Source organism: Phaethon lepturus, unplaced genomic scaffold (genome assembly GCF_000687285.1).
Source record: "Phaethon lepturus isolate BGI_N335 unplaced genomic scaffold, ASM68728v1 scaffold9070, whole genome shotgun sequence".
Classification (NCBI taxonomy): Eukaryota; Metazoa; Chordata; class Aves; order Phaethontiformes; family Phaethontidae; genus Phaethon; species Phaethon lepturus.
The window spans coordinates 40,377-63,397 of NW_010513994.1; the positions used below are offsets into that span (position 1 = coordinate 40,377).

The 23,021-nt window shown below is 43.5% G+C and overlaps 2 protein-coding genes across 2 annotated transcripts in view; one reads left to right on the forward strand and one right to left on the reverse strand.

Moving 5' to 3' along the window:
* Positions 1-7,535, forward strand: part of CKAP5 (cytoskeleton associated protein 5) — a 41,600-nt gene extending 34,065 nt beyond the window's left edge. The window contains exons 35-44 of the mRNA XM_010291607.1: positions 35-155; positions 850-1,029; positions 1,509-1,696; positions 2,105-2,180; positions 2,989-3,177; positions 3,274-3,411; positions 3,737-3,820; positions 3,914-4,073; positions 5,802-5,956; positions 6,803-7,535. Of these exons, the coding sequence (XP_010289909.1) occupies positions 35-155; positions 850-1,029; positions 1,509-1,696; positions 2,105-2,180; positions 2,989-3,177; positions 3,274-3,411; positions 3,737-3,820; positions 3,914-4,073; positions 5,802-5,956; positions 6,803-7,057 (1,546 nt within the window). The 3' untranslated portion in view covers positions 7,058-7,535. The remainder of the gene's footprint in view (positions 1-34; positions 156-849; positions 1,030-1,508; positions 1,697-2,104; positions 2,181-2,988; positions 3,178-3,273; positions 3,412-3,736; positions 3,821-3,913; positions 4,074-5,801; positions 5,957-6,802) is intronic.
* Positions 7,536-10,619: 3,084 nt separating this feature from the next.
* On the reverse strand, positions 10,620-20,635 carry F2 (coagulation factor II (thrombin)). The gene is made up of 14 exons (XM_010291618.1): positions 20,542-20,635; positions 19,447-19,610; positions 18,430-18,454; positions 18,110-18,160; positions 17,515-17,620; positions 17,305-17,435; positions 15,315-15,611; positions 14,839-14,952; positions 14,429-14,555; positions 13,756-13,923; positions 13,254-13,427; positions 12,910-13,088; positions 11,322-11,392; positions 10,620-10,913 (listed from the first exon to the last, which is right to left on the reverse strand). The coding sequence occupies exons 1-14, from the start codon at positions 20,618-20,620 to the stop codon at positions 10,770-10,772; spliced, it is 1,830 nt and encodes a 609-aa protein (XP_010289920.1). The 5' UTR covers positions 20,621-20,635; the 3' UTR covers positions 10,620-10,769.
* Between the last annotated feature and the right edge of the window lie 2,386 nt (positions 20,636-23,021).

Below are 23,021 nucleotides of genomic sequence, written 5' to 3' on the forward strand. Positions count from 1 at the left end.
TCTAATGAATCCTGTTTTCTTCAACTCTCTTTAGAATCCGTGCTGTGTCCCCACACTTTGATGACATGCACAGTAACACAGCTTCTACTATCAACTTTGTAATTTCCCAAGTAGCCAGTGGTGATATAAATACAAGCATCCAGGCTCTGGCACAGGTAAAACAATTAAGGTAGCAACTAATCACACTGTACTAAACTATTTGTCTGCGAGGGTGATGAGTTGCACTGTGGTGGAGCAATCATGTCAGGTGACGTGGACTCTGCTCAGAATATCCCTGATGACAAAACTAAGTGCACAGGGGCCATCTGACTCGCTTTAGCAATAGAAATTCCACTTAGATGATGTAGAAAAGATTCTTCACACAGAAACACTAAAAAAAAAAAAAAGTGTATCTCTGTTTTTGTCAACTATCTGTGGAAAGTGCTAGTTAAGTAAAAGTTAATTAAATGTAAATTGTTTTACAGATCCTTAGCAAAAGAATTGTCTTGCCTCATGGCTTTTACATGTTTCCAGGATGGCTTTAACTACTTTAGTATTTTATGCAGAAGTTTTCATAAAGCTATTAATTCCAGAATCCATAATGCAGCACTTCATGTTTTCATTTGTGTACAGGATAGGATTGCAGCTCTTTAAAAGATCAATAATTGGTTGTATTGGGATTAGCACTAGAGGTCCACGGCTACTGATTTCAGGTGGAAGCTTAGCATACAAGTGCCTTGGCAAATGGATTGGTCAGGGCAAGACCTTTCATACAGAAAAGTTTTTAAATTACAGTTATTTTTCACTGTTTGCATTATGCTGACTTGACTTGTGTGGTGTTGTTTGTTTTTGGTTTTTTTTAATCTTTAGATTGATGAGGTTCTCAGACAGGAAGACAAAGCAGAAGCCATGTCTGGCCACATTGACCAATTCCTAATTGCTACCTTTATGCAGCTTCGGCTTATCTACAATACACACATGGCAGATGAGAAGCTAGACAAAGATGAGATAGTCAAACTTTACAGCTGTATTATTGGGAGCATGATCTCGGTAAGGCTTTGACCTAAAAGTTAAGATGAAGAGCCAAGAACTTCGGTGTAGAAATTGCAGGAGAATGGAATGTCTGTTCAGAGCTGACCTGTAACCTAGGTTACCTTACTATTGAGTCTTATTTATGAAGGTTTGTTGCCAGTTTTCTGTTCACCAATGCACATTTTGAAAGGGAGTAGGGACTGAGAAATTGGGGAAGGGAAAAAGGTCTATTTGTTGTTTCTACAGAGTACAACCACTCTAACACTTCTAGTAAGATCTGTTTTAATATTCCTTACCTTTTGAGTGCTTAGTTGATGGCCTAAGTATTTTCAGAAGTTACTCAGTAGAAATAACTTTTTTCCTAGTTGCATTTTTATTGTTTAATGGGGGGGTGGTGTATGAAATATGTGAAATAGCTTGACAGTGTAGTCTAGCGATATCCCTATATTAAAGCATTGCATGCAGGGAAAACTCCTAATGTTGTCTTTAATTTGTAGCTATTTCAAATAGAGAGTCTGGCTCGAGAGGCCTCCACTGGTGTGCTGAAGGACCTAATGCATGGTCTTATTACATTAATGCTGGATTCTCGGGTTGAAGAACTTGAGGAGGGTGAGCAGGTCATCCGATCAGTCAACCTCTTGGTAGTGAAAGTTCTGGAAAAGTCTGACCAGACCAACATCTTGAGGTATATAATGAAAATTACATCATTACTGCTTCTCTTCACCTGTTCTTGTGTTTTCCTTGAATGGGTGAGTTTGTTAGTCATTCTGTAAGGAAAGAATGATGTGTGTAGAATTGTTCAGCTGGCTAATGAAGAATTGTTACTGATTGTCAGTGGTGATCAGAATTTGCACAATTTGCACAGCGGGAGGCAGGCTAAACGAACCAGCTTAGTATGATTCTGTGTGCTTTGTAGTTCAGCAGACTGCCTCTTAAACTCTTGTAACGTAGTAGAAGGAAAGAGCTGTCACACCATATGACGTAAACTGCTGGACTAACCCTAGTCTCTGATGTGGTATTTTGTGGGGAGTTAGCATCCTTTTTTGTGTGTAGCACTTTTTCTGTGTAACTATTGTAAGTTTATTCCTTCTAGTGCTCTGCTTGTTTTGCTCCAAGACAGTCTGCTAGCAACAGCCAGCTCTCCTAAGTTTTCGGAACTTGTCATGAAGGTGAGCCTGTAGTAGAGGTTTTGAACTTACTTGGTTTATCTGAATCAACTTAGCTGAAGGAACAGCTAAATTTAAAAAAAAAAAAAAAATTGGTGATTGTGACTTGAAATATTACTTAAAACTTTTTCCTAATTATAATCTTATAATTCAGTGTTACATATGGTGACTTCATGTATTCCAGGAGGAAGCTTAACACCTGCTAATAGTTTACAGAAGCTTGTGTGTACTAATACAAGCTCTATACAGAGGTGTGCAGTCACCTGCTGGGCTTATTTGCTTAGGCACAGCGCTGTACTATGGATTCAAACAGTCTCACGCTGGAGCTGGCTTGTATTTTGTCATCTCTAAGGATAGGCAGAGTGAACATGCAGATGTCTGCGTTTAAAGCGTGGGTGTAATCTTTTTTTATAATATAACATGGTTTTGTAACTGGTATGATGTAGAGACAACTTTGGCATTCTTAATGAGGTTAAACCTAAAGAATTCATGCTATGTGGGGGTGTACATAGCATATATGCATTATCTGCTGAAACTTCTTTACACAAAGAATCTGGTCTCCTGTTATTGGTAGAGAAGTCAGTAGTACTTTTACGCATCAGCTCCAAAGAAGGATCTGAATACAGTACAGCTAGTTACAAAGAGAAAGTACGTACCAGTGCAAATATGACTTGAGCAGACAGACATAGTGTGTGTCCGTGTGTTGTAGCAGAGTGAAATGGTTCCATCATAGTTTTGTGTAATCTCTTCATATATAATGAAATGCTTCTTCCTTGAGTTCTCTTTGCATTAAGTCAGCCTCTCATTCCAGTGTCTGTGGAGAATGGTGCGTCTTCTTCCGGAAACCATTAATAGCATCAATCTGGATCGGATTCTACTAGATATCCACATTTTCATGAAGGTCTTTCCCAAAGAGAAGCTGAAGCAATGTAAGAGTGAGTTTCCTATAAGGACACTGAAGACTCTGCTTCATACCCTGTGCAAGCTGAAAGGGCCCAAGGTCAGAGCAGTCACTAGTCATGTACTTCTAAATTGGATCTTCATGCAGTGTCTAATGCTTTTCCATTATTTCCCCCACACACACACCCCGTGTTAGATCTTGGATCATTTGACAATGATAGACAACAAAAACGAGTCTGAGCTGGAGGCTCACCTGTGTAGAGTAATGAAACACTCCATGGACCAGAGTGGAAGCAAAGCTGATAAGGATACAGAAAAAGGGGCTTCTCGCATAGTAAGTAATGTAAATGTGTTGGTAGGGAGAGGGAATGAAAGGTAATTTATTTAACAAGCAAGCTTACTTTTGTGGTTGTGAAATATGAAGCAGTAATTGCCTTTGCAACACACAGCTAGTGTTTTGGGAACTTGCAGTGTGGTTCTGTTATTACCTGAATATTCTGTGCATATCCCAGGATGAAGTGCTCTCCAGGACGTTCAGGTAATGCAGCATAGATTTTATGATATCTATCCAGCTAGCAGGTTTGAGGGTACTGTGCATTTGTCTAACTTACCTTCATTTTCACTCACTTTGATTTAGAATTCTCCATTTATTTATTTAGGAGGAAAAGGCTTCAAAGGCCAAAGTTAACGATATTTTGGCAGAAATATTTAAGAAGATTGGCTCCAAGGAGAACACTAAGGAGGTAAGTGCTCCCTTCCTGTAAGGAAGAGGGTATGATACATTAGAATGGTGTATGCAGCGGTTGTAGTAATGCACAGGAACTGTTCCTTCCCAGGGTCTGGCAGAGCTGTATGAATACAAAAAGAAATATTCTGATGCAGACATTGAGCCCTTCCTGAAAAACTCTTCTCAGTTCTTCCAGAGCTATGTGGAAAGAGGCCTCCGGCTTATAGAAACAGAACGGGAGGGGAAGGGACGCATTGCTGCTTCTACAGGTACATGTTATAGCAAAACTGATTGATTTATGAGAATCAGAGATATAAGGAAAGCAGTTACATATTCCTTGGTAGAAACTAATATTGGCATATGCATGCCATGTGGATTTCCAAAGCGTGTCACATATTTTCTTGGCACTTGTGTTGCTTCATAAGGCACCATTTGCAGGGACTATGCATTCTTTTTTTTTTTTTTTTTTTTTTTTACAAAAAAGATATTATAACCATTGTCACACTAACTGTAGAAAACATCTGAAAAGCTTGGTAAACAAGTGTTTCTAATTTGTATCTTGTAGTGTGAACATCAGTCTATGCTTCATGTCTCTGGTATCAAGAATTGTTTCTGCAAAGTATACAGCTGGTGTTTATAACAGCAGGTTTTTGTTTTACGTTTTGGTTACTAAAATGGTACAGGACTTTTTTTTGATAGGGTATTGTTTACTGCAGAATCTAAAAGTTGATTTAAAATAACTTGATCTGTTTCTATAGCAGTCTTTGTGATGACCTCTTTCTAATAAATCAGCTTTTTAATTGGATGAATTATTGTACATTGCTTTGTTAGTGAGTCCTCTCATTGCAGATAAGCACAAACGAGTATTTAATGCAATATTAAGGAGGGAATGTGACAAATGATTAGCCAACAGTAAAAACTGATACGCAGTCTGGAAAAGCTACTTTTAACTTTCATTTAGTTCACATTTCAGTGCCCTGTGATACTTTAGCCTTTTATTCTACTACTGTTCCTCCTCCTATCCCTGCATTATAAATTACTTTACTTTGGTAGAACAAACGTAAGCTGCTTTCAGAACCTCCTAAATGTGTCTGAGTAGATGGGACAGAAAATTCTGCCTTTCATCCTAAAAGTCTGTACAACCAAGAAATGTTAGTTCAACAGTTAGAGATTTCAAAACAGAATTTACGTGCCCCAATTTTGTCTTTTTTTCTCCCTAACTATAATAGTTTCATATAATAAAGGATACTGTTCCATCTTGCAACTGTACTTTATTTAGACTAAAGTATAAACGCTTAGCCTTAATTCTCCTTTCATCTATCTTAAATACTCTTGCAGTAAACTAGTGAAAACAAACCCCCATCCATACTAAGTCTTAGAACTTGCCATTCGTTTCAGAATGGGAAGTTGTGGGGGTTTTTCATAATGTAAAAGCCTTTTGTAGCTTTCAGGTAGGGAAGCTTTAAAAACCTTGCTACATGCCTTCCAGAAATCACTATTTCAGATTGAATTGGAAGAAACAGCAGTTTTACTGGAAGAAGAGGTAAAGAGGGGTAAGAATCAGTGGTGAGGCCTGTCCAGGAGTACTACCGAACTTAGAAGAAGACAGAAGACTCCAAATATTTCCCATCCTGTGCATTTCTGAGGACTCTGTTGGACATCATGGTTACTGCCAATGTACATCAGCATCTTCTTCCTCCCCACCCTGCCAAGTCGTCTTTAGCTGTCAGCCTCAGCACTACTTCTGGAACTGCTCTGCTGCCACTTCTTAAATGTCTTAATTTCTTTTCTAGGCTTTCAGTTGTCAGTCTTGCAAGGAAATTAAGGAGCTGATATGCCTATATTAGCCAATGCAAATAGCTTGGTAGTTTATAGGTTGGTTGATGCTTCATCCATTGCATCTTATTTCAAGGAACTTAAGAGGCTCGCAGTCTTTTGATATTTTTAATCTTTTTTTTTTTACCCTCTTCCCCACCCCCACCCCCCTCATCCTCCAGGAATTTCTCCTCAGATGGAAGGAACATGTGTTCCTGCTTCTACCCACACTGTATCTTCATCTATAGGAAACTCAAATGGGGAGGAAGTGGGGCCTTCAGTTTACCTGGAAAGATTAAAAATCCTCAGGCAGCGTTGTGGCCTTGACAACGCAAAGGTATTGTACTTGACAACACTTGTAAAGCCCCAGGGGAGGCACTTCATTTGCGCTTTTTAAGAATTCAAATGATTGGTTCTTTGGTGCCAAAAGCAGATTCCAGTCAGAATTTATGATCTTTCATTATAGTATTGGAAACCTGTGGGCCAAAATTTCTAACAGTCTGGTGATCTATGTGTTGGGAATCTAGTGCCAGTTACTGAAGTTTGCCCTCAGCCACCTCAGAAGTGATGTTCACTCTAGGAATAGTCATCCAGGCACATCACTCTTTTAACACAAACTCGCATATGAGCTCATAGCTCTGAGGAGGGGAAATGTTTCCCAGATGATAGTAACAAGGTGGAGATGGAATGCAGATGGAAGCATCATATTGGTAAAAGAACGGTGAATTGATACTGTAAGTCTTTGGCAGGGTGGATCTTGCCAATCAATCCAAATTTTCCTCTTTTCATTCCTCCAGAAAACTCATTGGCTATTGATGCTGTGCATAGGCATGGACTTTCCTTTTGTGGTGTTAGAATTCAGGCTGTTCAAGGCACAGCAGACAAACACCAATCTGCTGTGAGTTGTTGCTTTTTAAAGACTGTAGTTCCTTTGTGTCCCTACTGACATCAGGCTAAACATGAACTACATACATGATAGGAATTGAGTATTGTAGCTAGCTTTGCATGCTTCTGACTGATGGGAACTGACTTTATTGCTCCAGATCACCAGTGTTGTATTACTCCTTCCTTCTCCTCTGTTTTTTAGTGTTTCTTGTGAAGATGAAAAGCCATTGATTATGGTTTGTACTTCTTTCATGGTTTTTGCCACTCTGTCTTAACACTTCATTTTCCTCCCCCATAGCAGGAAGACAGACCACCTCTGACGTCTCTGCTCTCTAAACCAGCAGTCCCTACAGTTGCATCCTCTACAGATATGCTTCACAGTAAGCTCTCCCAGCTCCGTGAGTCACGGGAGCAGTACCAACATCTGGACCTGGATTCCAATCAGACTCATTCTTCTGGCATTGGAACTACCCTGGCTTCACCCTCTTCTGCAGCAGCTAATATTGATGACTTGAAAAAAAGATTGGAGAGAATAAAAAGCAGTCGCAAATAGAGATGCAAGAGAGACAGCATCACTGTTGTTTGGGCTGTCTTCAGCTTTAGTTTACTAAACTAGAAGTCTTCATAGTTAAATGGCCTCATTTAGGCCTAATGTATACAAACTGGTTTATGTATAATACAGTGGATTTTGGGGGGTTGAGTCATTGTGGCACAAGTATTTGTACATAATCTGCTTCTTGGTGAGCATCTCTTTGACAATAGAAGGCTGTCTGTGTATTAGTTTTAGTGTACAGACCTGTAAACAACCATCCTCTTGCTCAGACTAGTTTCTCATAACTTGTTTTTTTATTTGTAAAATTGTCTTTAAGATCTTTTCCTAGTTCTTAACTCCTAGAAGATCTTTAGTGATTTCACTTTTAATTTTGTGAATTCTTCTCCATGTAATCCTTGAACTGTTAATTCTGTATTGACACATGGCATGAAGTAACTAATTTAAGTGTCTTTTGTAAATAAAGTTTGCATTAACTATACCAGCCTCTATAGGAGCAGCAGTGACTGCTGGTTAGAGAAGTCACTCTCTATTTCTGAATGTTAGTGAGTGGGCATCTAGAAACTGAACTAAGCTATTCTTGACATGAACCTTGGGGTTTGGCTATGTTATAAGGAAGATGAGTGAATATATACTATGTGTTGGTGCAATCCTGAGACTTTGCACTCTTCTATAAGCAGTAGTACATTTTTCATATAGTTGGTTTTTTGTTTTGGAATATGTTTCTGTAACTTGAGAGTAAGTTGATAATATTTAGTTTGCTGAAATGCATATTTTAAATTATCTAGTCTTTGTGAGGCCTCTGCCCAGATTCAGTGTAATCCCATCTGTGCACAAATGCTTTCTTGAAGGGAGCCTGCTGCTGTTGGTATGGAATAGGTTAGCAGTGATGTACAGTCAGTGGACTCATTTATGCTGAACTAATTTGGTTAAGCAGTCTTCCTCATGCAGTTTTCAAGTGCAGGTAGACCTCACCACCACGTTTTTTTTGCTCTTGAACATCTGATGTTAGCAAACTCCACTGTTTTGTATAACTAAAACACCTGGTAGTGATGGTCTGCAAAAGCTGCAGCCACTGCTTTTTTCTAAGGATGTTTTCTGATTAGCCTTTTTCAGAAGCTGCAAGTATGAAGATTAAGACCTATACTATGTAGCCTTTGTAGCCCTTTCATCTCTAGAGAGGTCATACATTTCCACCTTACTACTGCGCTTCCACGGTAGAGCTGGTTGTGAAGCATAAATTGCATTATCTGTTCCATAGCTAGAACAGAGTTAATGAAGAATTGGACAGGCAGGCTTAAAATAGCACACTTCTGCTCTAGATTTTAATCTGTTCCACATAACTGCTGCTTTTGTTGTCTGCTCTGTGGACCAGCAGTCTCTGTGTTAGGGCTGTTACTGAAACTATCTTGCCTGATTACAGTAAAAATGTGGCTTTAAAGTAGTACCTGTACACAGATTTATGCCAGAGCTGCTGCAAATGGCTGAAATCTTCCTTTTACAGGACCCCTAGGCTGGGGTTGCAGTTGATCTAATACTGCTTGGTGCTTACGATGAGTTTGTACACTGTGATAGCAGGTGACTTGTGAGTGTTCTGCATCCTGTGTTAATTGACATGATTCCATTTATTGATCCACCACCTTGATTTAGTAGTTGCAGTCTCCTCTCCTAACCTGAAGTGGGCATGCACTTTCTTGTGGAACAGAGCTGTATGACAAGTGGACATTTGGCCCTTATTGGCAAGTGCTGAGGTTTTGTGCACTTAAACTGGGGTTTTGTGAATAATTTGTGTTGGCTGGCACTAGAGTTACTGCCACTACCTCTCAATTGCTAGCTGCTTTTTGAAACTTACTGACATTTAAATTAAACCATATGTTCCTTTACCATGTCCAGCAGATGATCTGAAGAGCTACTTGTTAATTAGCTCAAGATGTTAAAACAGCAATGCCTGCAAACCTGCATACAACTCTTCAATTTGAAGCTGGATTGGAAGTGAAGTACAGGAATAATTGAGTAGCAGAAGAAATAGTTGCTTACTATGAATGAGTTTTTGCCCTGTGTCTCTGTAGCGTTTGGTTGGACTTAATATCCTGGGAGTTCTGAACTAAAACTTGTGCACATAAATTAATAAAGCCTAATCTTTAGCCCAGACAATATTTAAATAACATTAAACTGAATTTTAAAAATGATTCCTCTGTATTGTTTGTAACAAGTCAGTATTAACAGTGACTTACTCCAGAAACTGTATGGTCCCGGTTCCCTTCTTAGGAATGCAGTTTCTCACAGATTATTGGATAGCAGTGAAAAGGTGAGGCTAAAAATTTAAACATTATAAGGGCTAAACATTTTCAGTGTCCGATGCCGGTGGTTATCAATGACTTTAAACCGTTTTGGAACTTGAGCTCTTGAGGTTTCTTTCTTCAGATGTCTTTTGAGATGTTGTTTTATGCTTGCTTTGGGTATTCAAATTGGGCTGTCTTCAAGTTTGTTCCCAAATGAGCCATCTTCAGGAAGGTAGCCAGACAGTAATTGATCAATAACTTTATTTCTGTCCAACTAATTTCGGATAGTTACCTCTACTGTCACTTTTTCAACACAGTCACTCCACTTCTTAATACGCTGTATGAAGCACAACAAAATTTCACTATTGCCTGTTTCTGTGACTTGATGGCACTGTGAATGAGTTTAGGAATATGGTGTCATAGGGAGTGAGGACAGTTTCCAAATCTCATGATTAAGAGAAAACTGGGCTGAACAAATTCACTAGTAAAGAATATGTGTTTACTGCTGGGTCCTCAGTGGTCCACAAATTCCTGCTAAAGAGGAGTTCATGAAAGCACTGAAGCTTCTTTTGTGAGTGATCCCTAAACAGGCTTTTGAAGACAAGAAAACAGATATAGTGCAGGATGCTTCCATTGGAGGCCCTTTGAGAATGGCTGCGCATGGATTGCTTCCTTCTGAATCTTGCTATGCAGGTGGAAAGTACACTTTGAGGACCCAGCACCACCTGCCATGTAGAAAGTTACTGCCATATAGTAATGGAAGTGCTATTTAATGTACTCAAGCCTGTATTCCTCTGTAGGATGAATTGTATACCGTTGGCATCTGTAATGTCTTAAGATGCTAACCTTGCCAACAGTGGTACTTGTATTTGTTGTCTGCTATTGTAGCTGAGAACAATACCTGTCTTATCAAAATAGGTTATAGTTGCTTTACTTTTGACATTGGTATTGGTGTTTTGTGTAATGTGACAGTTACTGTACGGTGATTATCTCTAGTACATTCTTGGCTCTATTTCTAGAACAGAAAATTAGATGCCTTGAAGGGAGGAAAATGGACAGTGCCTGAGGGCACAATCGTGCTTACTGTGACTGACTTAAGGCCATCATCTGAGGTGTAAAATCTGTTGATGATTATAGCTGATAGAAAGGAGGAGAATTTGTTGAAAGCACAACAGATAATTGGCAGTACAACTAGGGTCATTCTGGCCATTCTGTTGGTACTCTGGGCTACTGTGATGGCTTAGATTCAAGTGCAACTAAACAGCATGAACAAAAGGAAGATGATGGTTTTGAGAACTTTTATTTTCAAGGGAGGACCCTTTCCTTTGTCGAGTTGTTAAGGATATAACTGTTTTACTTCAGGATCTTCTATGCTTAGGTTTTTAAGAGAAGCATTGTAGCAAAACTGAGAGCGAGCAAGGTGAACGCTTCCTCTATCGCCCATGTTTTTCGATGGCTTTGCGCATCCACTTTTTCAGGCGGAATACATGGGTATAAAATCCATATTTGCCGTCTCGGTCACAGCCTTCTCCCCATGAAACTATTCCCACTTGATACCAACGGTTGTTGTCTGGGTTCTAAAGCAAAGAAAAATGGGATTGGCACAAGGAGCAAGAGACTTTCAGATCTAAGTCTTGTATGCACCCCAGCCTGTTTTGTGATACTGCTTTGGAATTCAGACTGGCATCTATTAGATAACATAGCTGGTTGGAGTAATTTTGTCTCTACTCTTAAACCTCTAAGTGAGAACTGGCCATCACTCATGCATTCTGCAGCTGATCTCTGTATGTGCTGAGAACTTGATACAGAAATGGGGCTGGATGACTGCAGGATTCATCTTGGTTGCTCAGCTTGGGCATGAGAAGGGTTCACTTCAGCCACTCGCTAGTCTCCATCTCTGCTGCTGTTTTTAGACTGTTAGGAAAGTTCAGCATAGCACAAAACTAGCTCCATATGTTTTATGAGCTTGAACTTCTTGAACATACCTTCATTACAAAAGGTCCCCCACTGTCCCCTTCACAGGCATCTCCTCTCTTTGAGTCTTCAGGACTGTAACCTACAGGCAAGAAGAAAGTCGGACATTTGACTTTGTAGGGGGGGTGGCTGGTGTTGTCTACCTTAAAGTATTACTGCATAAATTCTCTGAGAATGCTTACTGCTTCTGCCAACTATTTGACTTAGAGCTGTTTTCTAAATTTATATTGTATGTAGAACAGCTAACCCTGCTTCTGTCTTTGCAGCATTCCTGAATCCACCATATTCTTCCACCCTCTGTGCTCTCATTCCTGTTGTCTTTCACCAGAATTGCCGTTAGTGTCAGCTGCTACTGTGCCTTTTTCTTGTCTTAGAAGCTTCAGTGTGTGTAATATTCCATCTACCCCGTTCTTTCATTCTATTTACTATAGAGACACTTGCCGTCCTCACTTTCACATTCCTGTCATTCTGCAGTCTCTGCTCTCTCTCTCTTCCCCCAACTGTCTTCCTACAGTCTTGCTATGAAGAAGAAAGGGATTTCACTTTAATTGCTGATGAACTAGACAGTGTCTTTGCTTTTTCCCATCACCCATCTCTCCACTTTCCTGTTGTATGTCTGCATCTCAGCTATTTTTCAAAATTGTTGGCTTGAAAAAGAAACCATAAGAATACTGCTTTGTCAGTATACTCATGAAATTGGCTTCCATCCTAGCTCAAGCAATCATACACATTATGCAGCACAAACTCAGTCAAAAATCATTGGAGACTTGTTTGTAGGAACTGATAAAATCTACACAAATGAAGAATACAGCAGGAAGTATTAAACTGGTATGTAAATCCATAGTCTCCGTATTTTGAATTCTGTGTTCACTTCTAGTTTCTCTCAAAAAGGGCATAGTGCCAGAAGAGATTTAGGGAGATACAACAAGGATTATCAGAAGTACAGAATGCCTTCTATATTAGGAAAGATTAAATATGTGCTTCTCAGCTTGGAAAAGAAATGACAGGGCTGTAAAGGGTCCATAAACCAGCATATGACATGGTGAAAAAACACTTTTTTTCTTAGGAGTATAGATGTATACCTCTTCAAATTTATTAGACAGGAAATTTAGTGGAACATGAGGAATTACATTTGTCACACATGCCTGACTAATCTGTGGAGCCTGTTGCCACAGAAATTGTGGGCGTAAGTATGAATAGGCTTCAAAAGGTTGAGACAAGCTCATAGAGAAAGAAGGGGTTGATTGGCTACTGAGTAGGATAACTGGTGTGCAGCCTTTAATTTAGAAAGTCACTGAACTGTTCCATATACTGGTGAAAAGATAATTTTACCTGTGCTCAGCTCTCACACAGCTATTGCTGCTACCTGGCAGAGTGGTGCCATTAGGCTAGTTAGCCTGACATAGCATGGTATTACGAACTTTATTCATAGCTTTAAGTTCCCCAGCCTTCATATTTTCTGAGAGGTGAAAAAGTTCTTATCATAGGAAATCTATTCTTTATGGAGGGTATTTGCAAATCTATCAGAAAGTAACCTTGCTGTGCTCAGAGCTCTTGCCTTCTATGACAAGTTGGCCTTGCGTCTGCAGGGCCGCTTACCTGCACAAAACATGTTGTCAGTGACTTTAACTTTGGTGGATGCCTTGCAGGTATCTTGGTCTACAATTGGCACGTTGAGCTGTTGCAGAACTGTGGGGAGGTTGCCTGGGCTAGTGGCCCATGTTTCTTTCAAGTTTCCCCAACCAGTTACCCGCCCTTTGTAACCTGCCAGCATCAGCCTGTGGAAGGAAGCATCAGTATAATCAAATGCATTTTAACAGCTTTCTTCTGCCTGGATCTCTTGCTGCAAATAGCCTAAGCAAGGCATCTTTTTCTGCCTTTTTAAAGGCCCAAAGGAAGCTTTTGTAGCCTGTATTTTTAGGACCATGGTACGGTTTCCTCACCTCTGCACAACCTCTTTGGTAGGCAGGCAGACAGGATGGATGTAGTCGCTGAAGATGATGGGTCTCTTCAAGTGCATGAGTGCGATGTCTCGGTCCATGTTCTCTTTCCAGTTGTACTTGGGATGGATGATGATTTTATCCAACAGCGCAATCTTTTCTTTATTCTTTTCATATCTGAAATAGCCATGAAGGAAAGAACTTGCTGTACAGTAGCAACTGAGAGTCTTCTGGGGTTCATGATACTCTCAGTTGCCTTGTACCCTCTGAGACAACACTGTCTTTACACTGTAATGCCCGTTTAGACTTTCCATGCTTCTGTCCTCCCTTTCAGTTTAACCTTTAGGATCAGCAAGAGCAGCAACTGACAGCTCCATTAGATCCTGTTATTGAGAGGCCTCTGACACTGGCTATGTACGTTTCATCAGATACTGAGACCAATCTCATTGTATCCCATTACTCCAACAGGAAGGCTATTTCATTCTCAGTTCATCCAGGCTCTTACTTTGCCCTTATGTGCTTCCCGATCCGCACCAAGATGTCATTTGTAGTTAAGTTCTTGTCCCAAGGTGGATAATAAAGACAATGAGCAGCAGTCAAGACCCAGCTGTCACTGATGAGGCTGGCACCACACAGCAGCTCTTGAGGACTCTTTTTGTAGAGCATCACCTGCCTGAGAGACAAGGAGGCAGGAAGACTTAGCATGACTAAAGGTGTGGCTGGCTGAATGTGTCTTGGTGTCATCTAGAAAGAACAGAATTTGCAGTGAGTAGCGAACAGTGTTGTGCTGTACTGACAAAGACAACTGCATAGGTAGCTCTTTAGCAAAAGCCTTCTCTGGGCATATATATTCTATGTAGTAGGCCATTTGCCCAATTTCCTTCACCTGGAGAGGTTTCTCATCCTCTCTGCTCCAGCAAAGCTGGACAGATGAAGAGACAAAGACAAAACACACCAGTGTTCTTGCTTTCCCAGATGGTTATGTACTTGGCTCAAGAGGAGAGTTTCTTTCCAGCTATCTTAGTACTGCCCTGTCAACCACTTGGAGAAGCTTTGATTAGAAGCCATAATGCCCATGTGCTGCCTGAGATGGGAGAACCCTATTACTTCTCCCTTCTTGAACTGAAGAGAATGTAGACATAATTCCCCCGGAAGAACTGTGCAAAGGTAATGCTTACCAGGGAGAACTGCCAACTTCTGCATCGTCCCCATGCACAACTCTGCCTCCTATGTAGGACTCGAGCAGCTCCTTCTCACTTTTGTCCGTTACCTTTTTTTTCTCAAATAAAGGACGAGTGCCGCAGTCTGAAAAGATAGGTAATCTGTCTTTGTTACTCTACCCGATTCACAGTAAAGAAATGTCTGCAGCCAGCATGCTAAGCTGGAAGAGCCTAGGAACAAGTGCTTACTAGCTCCATGATCATAACTGAAGACTGACTTCTGAGGGACCTTCAAGGAATTTAAATATCTCCCCCTGCTTTTGACATTATTTGGCAAGCTTGTGTTTCCGAGGAACCGTGAGTGCACTGTGGGAGAAATCTGCAGCTTTTCTACAAACTGTGATGATCTATCTAGAGTTTTTGCTCACCTGCTTCACCTGAACCAAAAGTTTTGTCATCAAAGAAGGTTTTGAACTCTTGAGGAAGAGTAGTACGGCCTGATATTGCCCCCAACTGTTCGTTCCCATCCTCTAGCGAGCTGTCTGAGAGAGAAAGACAAACATGGTAAAAGGCCTAGCTGCAGTTTCCATAATTATCAGCAATGTAGATGTTCCTTTCCATACACAGTGAGTCTGATGAAGGAAAAACATTTTAAAACCACTGCTCCTTGTCCACCACTGTGAGTTTTCAGGGAGAAGAGAACACCTGAGATACATAACAGCTCTACACATGTACAGCAGGTTAGTGCATGTGATATTTGTACAAACAGGACTTCCACATAGATGGTACATGTACTTCCTTGTCTATGCCTGCCAGTCCAAGCACTCCGCTCTAATCACACATACTGCTTTTGTTTGCCACTGCCTCACAAGTGTGCCTACCCAAACCAATGCAGGCTTCTCACCGCAGTAGTGCAGATCACAATATTCAAAGTTGGGTGGTTCATCTGTGACACACCAGACACCCTCATCATCTCCGTCAGGATTCCGGCAGTAATTCTCCAACAGCTTCACCTCTGGGTCGATGTGTTTTCCGTGGAGCACTTCTTTGGCTTTCTCAGAGTTCCATGGCAAGCACTTAGCTCCAGACACTGTGACCGAGAGGGTCCCGGTGTAAAGCATGCCTTTCTCTTGTTCGCAGGGCCCCACTGGGGCTGGTGGTGTGATGCGTGGATTAAATTCAACTGTCATCCTTTCTTGACCTGGAAAGAGACTGAGCTGTGATTTAAGCCATAGCTTTGCACTCAGAAGTACTGTTAGCAAATAGCACCAGAGCCTCTTTACTAAAGCCCAGAGTTCCATGAGGTGTCCCGTTACTCTTGGGAGCTCCCACCGTGCTCCCATGCATGTGGTGGCCTTCTATGATGTTGCAGCGTCAGAGGTGGTTCTTTCAACAGGAGGTAAGCTGAGGCTGGCACTACTCATCACACTTCTCTTTGCCACTAAGATGTGAGGGACAGTGTTGTGTTCCTTTGTGGGGTATCTTTGAAAACCAGCTCAAGGGCTGGGTAGGTGCCTCAGGTATCATAATGCTGCTGTGTTAGAGCCTCCAATGCCTTTTTCTCAAACATGTAATTAGACCTAATTTGGGGGAGCCTTTTACCATGGTATGCTACTAAAATAGCAAATTTAACTTTTGCCAATGTTTCTACATCTAATAATCAAAGAACAAATTTCCTGCCAGACTTTCCACATTTTTTCTTGCCGGTGTCCCTGTAGCTGCAAGCTTTAAAGTAGCATTTCTTGAGTGAGTGGGCACCAGATAATCTGTTCTATGGCAGTTGCTTGGCCTCAAGCTGCCTTCTCCTTGTGCACTGGAGAAATCCCCATGTGGAGACCTTCTGTCTCCACAGATCTCCTCTGTGTTTGACTACTTACCGTGGGGCCCAACATTGAGCAAGTAGCATTCACCTTAATCGGTGAGGCTGCTTCTGTATGAGATTACTCAGGTCAACGTGATTGCAAAGAAGCTGTGCATAAAACCAAGGCTTTTCTAGTCCCACCATATCTATGCACGTGTAAGGGTAATGGTAGGCTACTGTAGGTCAGAATCTTAACTAGTGAACAGAGATGGTACAGCAGAGCAGTATCTCTTTCCAGTTTGCCATATTGCAGGCCAGGACAATGTTAATGATTTTGAAAACTTGAGAACACCCCTGCAGCAAAATGGTTGCTGACCCGTCTGACTTTCATTTACGAGTAGTTGCCTCTAGTCTCTGCCTCTAGTTTCTCTCAGAAGAGAAACTTCTTCTGTGAGAAGGTTCTCTGCTTTCTACCGGTTCTTCTGAGGTGGAGGCCAAGCCCCAGGGGATACAGCTTTGCATTATGGAGAAGTGGGAAGGTGTAAGTATAGGGGGATGGTTCTCCATCCTGTCAAATGCAATGCTGAGAGAAGGGCATCTCCTCTTTTCCTGAGATTGTGGGTATTAAACTGCACCCTTCTGTATGAGTGGATGTTTAAGGCAGGCATTCAAGCACAAGCTGTAGTGGTTTTGTCCTAAAGGTGGGAATTCGGACAAAAAAACCCCACAATGACTCATTGCTGTCACAAATTAGAGGCAGATGAGTCAGGATTTTGGGGTGCTCCTGACTGGCAAAGCTGTAGTAGATTCCAGGGAACTGCTGATACTGGATTTAATCTGGATCTAGATTAGTGTAGTCCAGAGAAAACAGCACATTAGAGGAATTTAGCCAAGGTAGACGGATGGGCAACTCAGTGACTTCTCCTCCTCAGCTCCTTCACCCTTTAAGACACAGCTCCTCTACTCCAACTGACCTCTGTTCATGTAAGCCCTCCCTCCTAACCTTCTCCCCTTCCTTGACACATTTAGTATCAGTCTCAGTGCAGCGTTCCTGCCCGTGAAAGTCTTGCTGGGGTGTAGTGCTGAGGCGTACCACACACTGGGATGGGACACTCCTCCCGTTCCACCGTTGGGTCTCGGGTGTAGCACCATGGGCCTTCTGAGTTGTTGTCTGGGTTCCTGCAGTAGTTCTCAATGAGGTTGGGATAAATGGTGGCATTAAATCTGTGAAAAAAAGCTGGTTAGGCTAGGAAGGAAGGACATGCTGGAGAACCCTTTAGGGGTATGTGGGAGATGAACTTACTTAGGTATATGTGGATATTTGCTTGTCCACACTTGACATTCAATCCCTGATTTGGTGTAACTAATTGTCCCCCGATAGTTCTGGCCCAGCCCAAGAGAGCAGTTACCTGTTAAAATCCCAACATGGTGTAAGCCAGGGCCAGGGGAAATGGACGTTGCATTTTTTAAGGTCAGGGGTACCATCCCACACATCCCTTTAATGTTTGCTGCATGTATGGGCCTGCACAAGCACGGGCATTCTCACCACGGGGTGGGAAGGGCACACAGCCCAAGCTCTGTGCCTGGTCAGAAGGAGCTCGCCCTGAGGCTCTGTGCTTTGCTTTGGCTGTAGGTGCAAGTCGAGCCCTTCGGAGAGGCTGGGCTTAGCGACACCTGACTGTGTCACAAGGAGAAGAGTATCTGCCCCACGCTGTTTCAGTGGGTGAGTTAGGCTGAAGAAAGAAGAAAGGAATTCCAAGCTCCCCTTGTGCTATTTTTCTTTCTGATCAGATGGCTTCACCAACTTCAGATTTTTTTTTTTTGTTACAAACTCTGCAGGAAGCAAGTTCTTAGCACTCACTGTATCTGGGAGATTGAGGTTAACATGAATTTCTTACCTTCTAAACAAGCATCCAGAACTGTCCTGGACTTTCTCAGGCCCTGACATACTAGCAAAATAAGAAGAAAGAAACACATTATATGAAAGGAATCCAAATAAGCATCATCGTTTGAACCAGTTTATCATCTAGGGACAAAACACAAGTGCTTTGTCCTGGAAAGTGAGCTCTTGTAAGAGGGTAGGGAGCCATGGGTTGATGGTTGGACTTGACTTAAAGGTCTTTTCCAGCCTTAATGATTATGTGATCTCTCCATGATGGGACAGTGCATCCCAAAGGGATAGCAAAGCCCCTGCAGGACTTGAAGCAATTTAACTTACCTTCATATTTTGACCAAAATGCCTCCTGTAAAAAAAAAAAACAAACCCTTATTTAGGAGTAGAGACACAGAACATCAGACCTTGCTTATCTGCTGCAATTCAAACCAGTAGGAGAATGCCCCCTCACAACAAATGGAACAAAATATCTCTGTGTATATCAATTACTATGAAGTCCAACAAAGCAAATAATCTGATATAAAACCACATTCCCACTCATCACACTCAAGAATCAAGGGAGTACTGTTGTTTCTAAAAAGACCAAAGGTGCTTAAAACCTTCATCAACCCACAGAGGAAGCAGAGCCTATGCTACAGTGCAGAAGTCCAAGCAATTGAACCTAAAACTTCTAAGGCCACAGGTTCTATGTAGGTATTGCTCAGCGATTTGGATCTACATCTCTGCTGTGCAGCCTGGGGGTGATGGCTTTAGAAATACTCCACAGAGGTTGTGTCTTGCGGGCTTAGACTCCTAACTGTTTATCTGTTTACTGTTGTACACTTGTGTGTGGAATTCAGCATGGATACTGGCCTTGGGGCTAGGAGCAAATCCCAAAAGGATGCAGAACAAATTTAGCAGAGTGAGTCTGGAAGCCAGAAGGAGGGATGGACTGTGCAAAAGCTTCACCTCGAAGGAGCTTGAAGCACCTGCATTCAGTGTTTGGTTGCTAAGCCAGCTCTTCTGTCAGTGTCTGGGACTGTGGCAGTTCAAATGTGTGCGGTGCCATGCTGGAAGGTGCAATTCGGGACTGATGGGGAGACCCTCTCCTTTTCAGTTCATGCTTAAAAAGGAGAGGGAGGGAAAAGACCCTGAGCTTTGAGCTGCATTCCTTGGAGTGGCTCTAGAAGGGAAACTCCCTAAGAAAGCCTGAGGTCTCCCTGGGGCACATACGCATCAGCTTCATCTTTGGTTCACAGAACGGAGCGTTACAACCCCAGCCCCTGGCTGGGTGTTCGACCTGCTGGTCTCTCACTACAGGGGTCCCCTGAGAGAACGTTTCCTGGGAACACCCGTACGTACCGTCTGAACGGTGGATTCAAGGGCTTCAAAAGCCTCCTCGTAACTGCATGTCTCCTCCAGGCACTCTCGCTCCAGGTTTCCCTGAAGCATCTCTTCCAGAAATCCCTTGTTGGCACGTCGTGGGCGCTTGAGCAGTGACAGTGCCTGCCCCTTTTCCAGGAAAACTACCGGGTCAGAACACTGCCAGTCAAAGGGGTGCTCGCAGCGGGAGGGCCCCTTTGTCTCCCCTTGCAGTTTCCAAAAATCACACACAGTTGATGTGATCACACAGCCCAGCCTCCCCCAGAGCACCATACAGAGAGGAGAAGCCCTGTCAGGTCTACACTTGATGATCAGAGCAGGCTCTCTGTAACTCATCCATCAGTGCTCGCATCACTTGGGCAACAGAAGTGACAGGAATCCTCTGCTATCCTTGGCAAAGCTCATTTGCAGTTTGGTAGAGGCTTGCTTGCTTGGAGCCCGCTACTGGTCCCTGCCAGCCACTGTATTTCTGTCTTGCCAACCTCAGACCACTGTGATAGGCACAGCTTGGTTCCATCTTCATGTTCAGAGACCCTGATTTGAGACCTGTAGACAGGTTTTCCCACACACAGCAGTGGGACAGAGAGGACCTAACCTCATACTAAGAAAAGACAGATGAATTAGAGGCTCTGTTGAGCGAAAAGGAGCAGCGAACAGGAGGGTGGCATACTGCCTATGACCTGAAGTTTCAATAAGGGACAGCTGAGGAGGCAATGGAGAACTGCAGCCACCCAGGCCAACTGAGGAACTCTAGCCCAAAAAGGCCCACAGTTGTGTTACACATGGTCCTGGATTGAGCCACACTCCCCTTCCCCACCATCTCCCAAGTGACCCACAAAATCCACTGAGCTGTTGCAGCAGTTGCTGGATGCTGCTACATCCTGCCGTGCAGCAAAGCCCTATGCTCACTCCACTCTCAGCACCCTTTCACTCCCAGCTTCAAGCTTTTAGATGCTCCTCCTGCCTTACCAAGAAAACCTGCCACCTGCTTTACTCCTGGAAAGAAATAACCCCATCCTTCTTCCTCCTGTCGCCCACTGGTACTGTCCTTCTCCCTGTGCCATTGAGTCTTACCTCCGGCATGGCTCAGTGTGAGGTGCAGAAGGCTGGAAAAGAGCAGGCCCCTCAGCACGCTGGTTTTGTTGTGCGCCATGCTGTACAGCCCTGGCTGCAGGGGAAATGCAGAGGGAGCAGAATAAGCAGAGTCACAGCCCCGCTGGGTTAATATTGAACCAGAATGAAGAAACAGGACTCCAGAGGTCATGGTGTGTCAGGGACAGTGGGACTGAGGCTTCTCTCATCCCTCCTCTCTTGGCATCTCTCCCTCCCTTTAGGGCATCTTCATTTTCTTACTTAGTTCCTGGAAGCCAAGCAAAATGTCTCTGGATCCCCACAGGACTAAAATTAGCATCTCATTTCATAACAGGGAAGACGGCACGAGGAGCGAGAGCACAAGCTTGTCCCAGGGCAGAGGGAGAACTCGGGCTGGCACGGAGAGGTCTCTGTGCTCACAGCCACCCCAGCCAGAGCAGCGCAGTCCTTTTCCCGCAGTGCCACCCCGCTCCCGTGCAGCTCTTGGCACCATCGCTGCCTCCCCACCGTGCTGGCTCGGGTCCCTGCCGCTGACTCTTCTCGGCGGCTGTGCTCTGTGCTGTAGTAGCCTTGCATGCAGCAAGACTGTGAGAGCTCCTTAGCCACTCCCAGGGACTTCTCTTTTTAGCTGCAAGCCCCCCCCCGGCTTTTTCTCCCTAGAGTCATGTTGTCTTTTCTCCCTGCAGTTATCAGCAAGCTCAGCCCCAGCTATTTTGGCACCAGAAGACACAGTTTAAGTCTCCCCCTTCTCCCTCGCCCATGCCAAGGAGCAGAAGGGGTGCCTGCGACAGCCCATGTGGAATTTAAATTTTCCTCCCAGTTAGGTCAGCAACGCGGTTGGCAGCGCACGCTTCCCACTGCGTTACAATTCCCAGCGGAGTGGGGGAGGACGAAGCAGCATGCTGTTTTGGCTCCTTCTTTTATTCCCACCCCAGTGGAACATACAAAAGTACATCCAAAAGGAAACAGAAGTTCTGATGAGCAAGGAGCTAGCACACGCAAAAGCAGCCAGGAAAACAAGGGCTTCCAGGAACAGGGAGGCAGGAACGGTCTGGATGTCATGACATCAGCTACTAAGTCAAGAACTGGGCTACCAAGAGCTGGGAAAGCTCGAATGATTCCTACAGCAAGCAAAAAACTGGCCGAGTGAGAAACCAGCAGAAAGCAGGGCAGGGTGGGGGTAGTCTCAGAGGCTGCCACATGGCCCGAAAGTGCTTTCTGCCAGCAGGGAGCATGTTTTGTGCTGTACCTCCGTGCAGCAGATACATCAGTAATGTTTATCTCCATAGAAGGAGTGCAAATATTAGCATTGGGGTGGCTGAGGAATGACTCTGTGGCCACTGGTACAAAGAGCAGTTGCAGAGGCTCCCTCCCTCATCTAAGAGTAGCCCCTGTTCTCACCCACACGCACCCCTGGATTTTGGACACACGCTTAGGAATGGCTGGAATGCCCTGGGTGGTGACGACCTGGGTGGAGGAGTGTGTGTGTGCAGGATTAGGCACAACCCTAGAAACACCCCGCGTTACTTAGCAGGGGGAAGCGGCATTTAGGAGGAGTGCCGTGTCAGGGCACAAACGGGTTTTGGAAGAGTGGTGAAATCAGCGCTGCTGCTGTCCCACGCAGCTGCCACCACCGCTCCTCGCGTGGGAGGAGATGCAAGGAGCCCCACATTTATGTAAGCCCAGCTGGCAAGCTCAGCTGACGGGAAGAAGAGGACAGCAGCAAGGACAGTTTCTTTACTCTCTGTATGAAAATTTGGTTTTGGCCCCAACCATTGCAGGTGGGACAAGTGACCTGAGGGCTACTTTCACCAGGCAGAACTGAGCAAGCCCACAGGGATGCGAATGCAGGGAAGAAGTACCGCTGCGGGAAGGCTGCCGCCCACCCCCCAGTTGTAGTGATAAGAGAGACAGATGCTGTTGTGTTTTATGGAGGTGTAATGCACCTGGGCAAGTGTTCATTATGGATCCCAACAGGAAAGGCACCCAGACTCTGTAAAGTATTGATTAAAATACCATTTGTTGGGGATAACATTAGAAGGCAAAATGGGATAGCGTTAATCTTAGAGCCCTTCAGATGCTGGGAACACCAAGTAGCACAGCACCAGCCCATGCCACGCTGCACAGATAGTGTCTGTGCTGAAGTTCACCAGTGGCATGGTCTTCAGCGTTTTTATAGGATTTTCTTGGAAGTAAACAACTCTACGAGTCATTTCTGCTGTCAATCAAAAGGATGTTCACATAAGAATATGCTGTTTCACTCTAAGAGAAAGACAGGGACACGGTGGTGGCATCATCCCCAGGTGCCAAGCGGAACCAACCTGTATGGTCCCCAGCTACGTTTAGCCGGCTAAGTTTATCTGATGGCCAAGTGGTATGTGCAGCACTGGCCTGCACCTTCTCATGTCAACTTGTTACGTGGATCACCAGAGTATTTCACTTTATAAGAGCCTCCAATATTC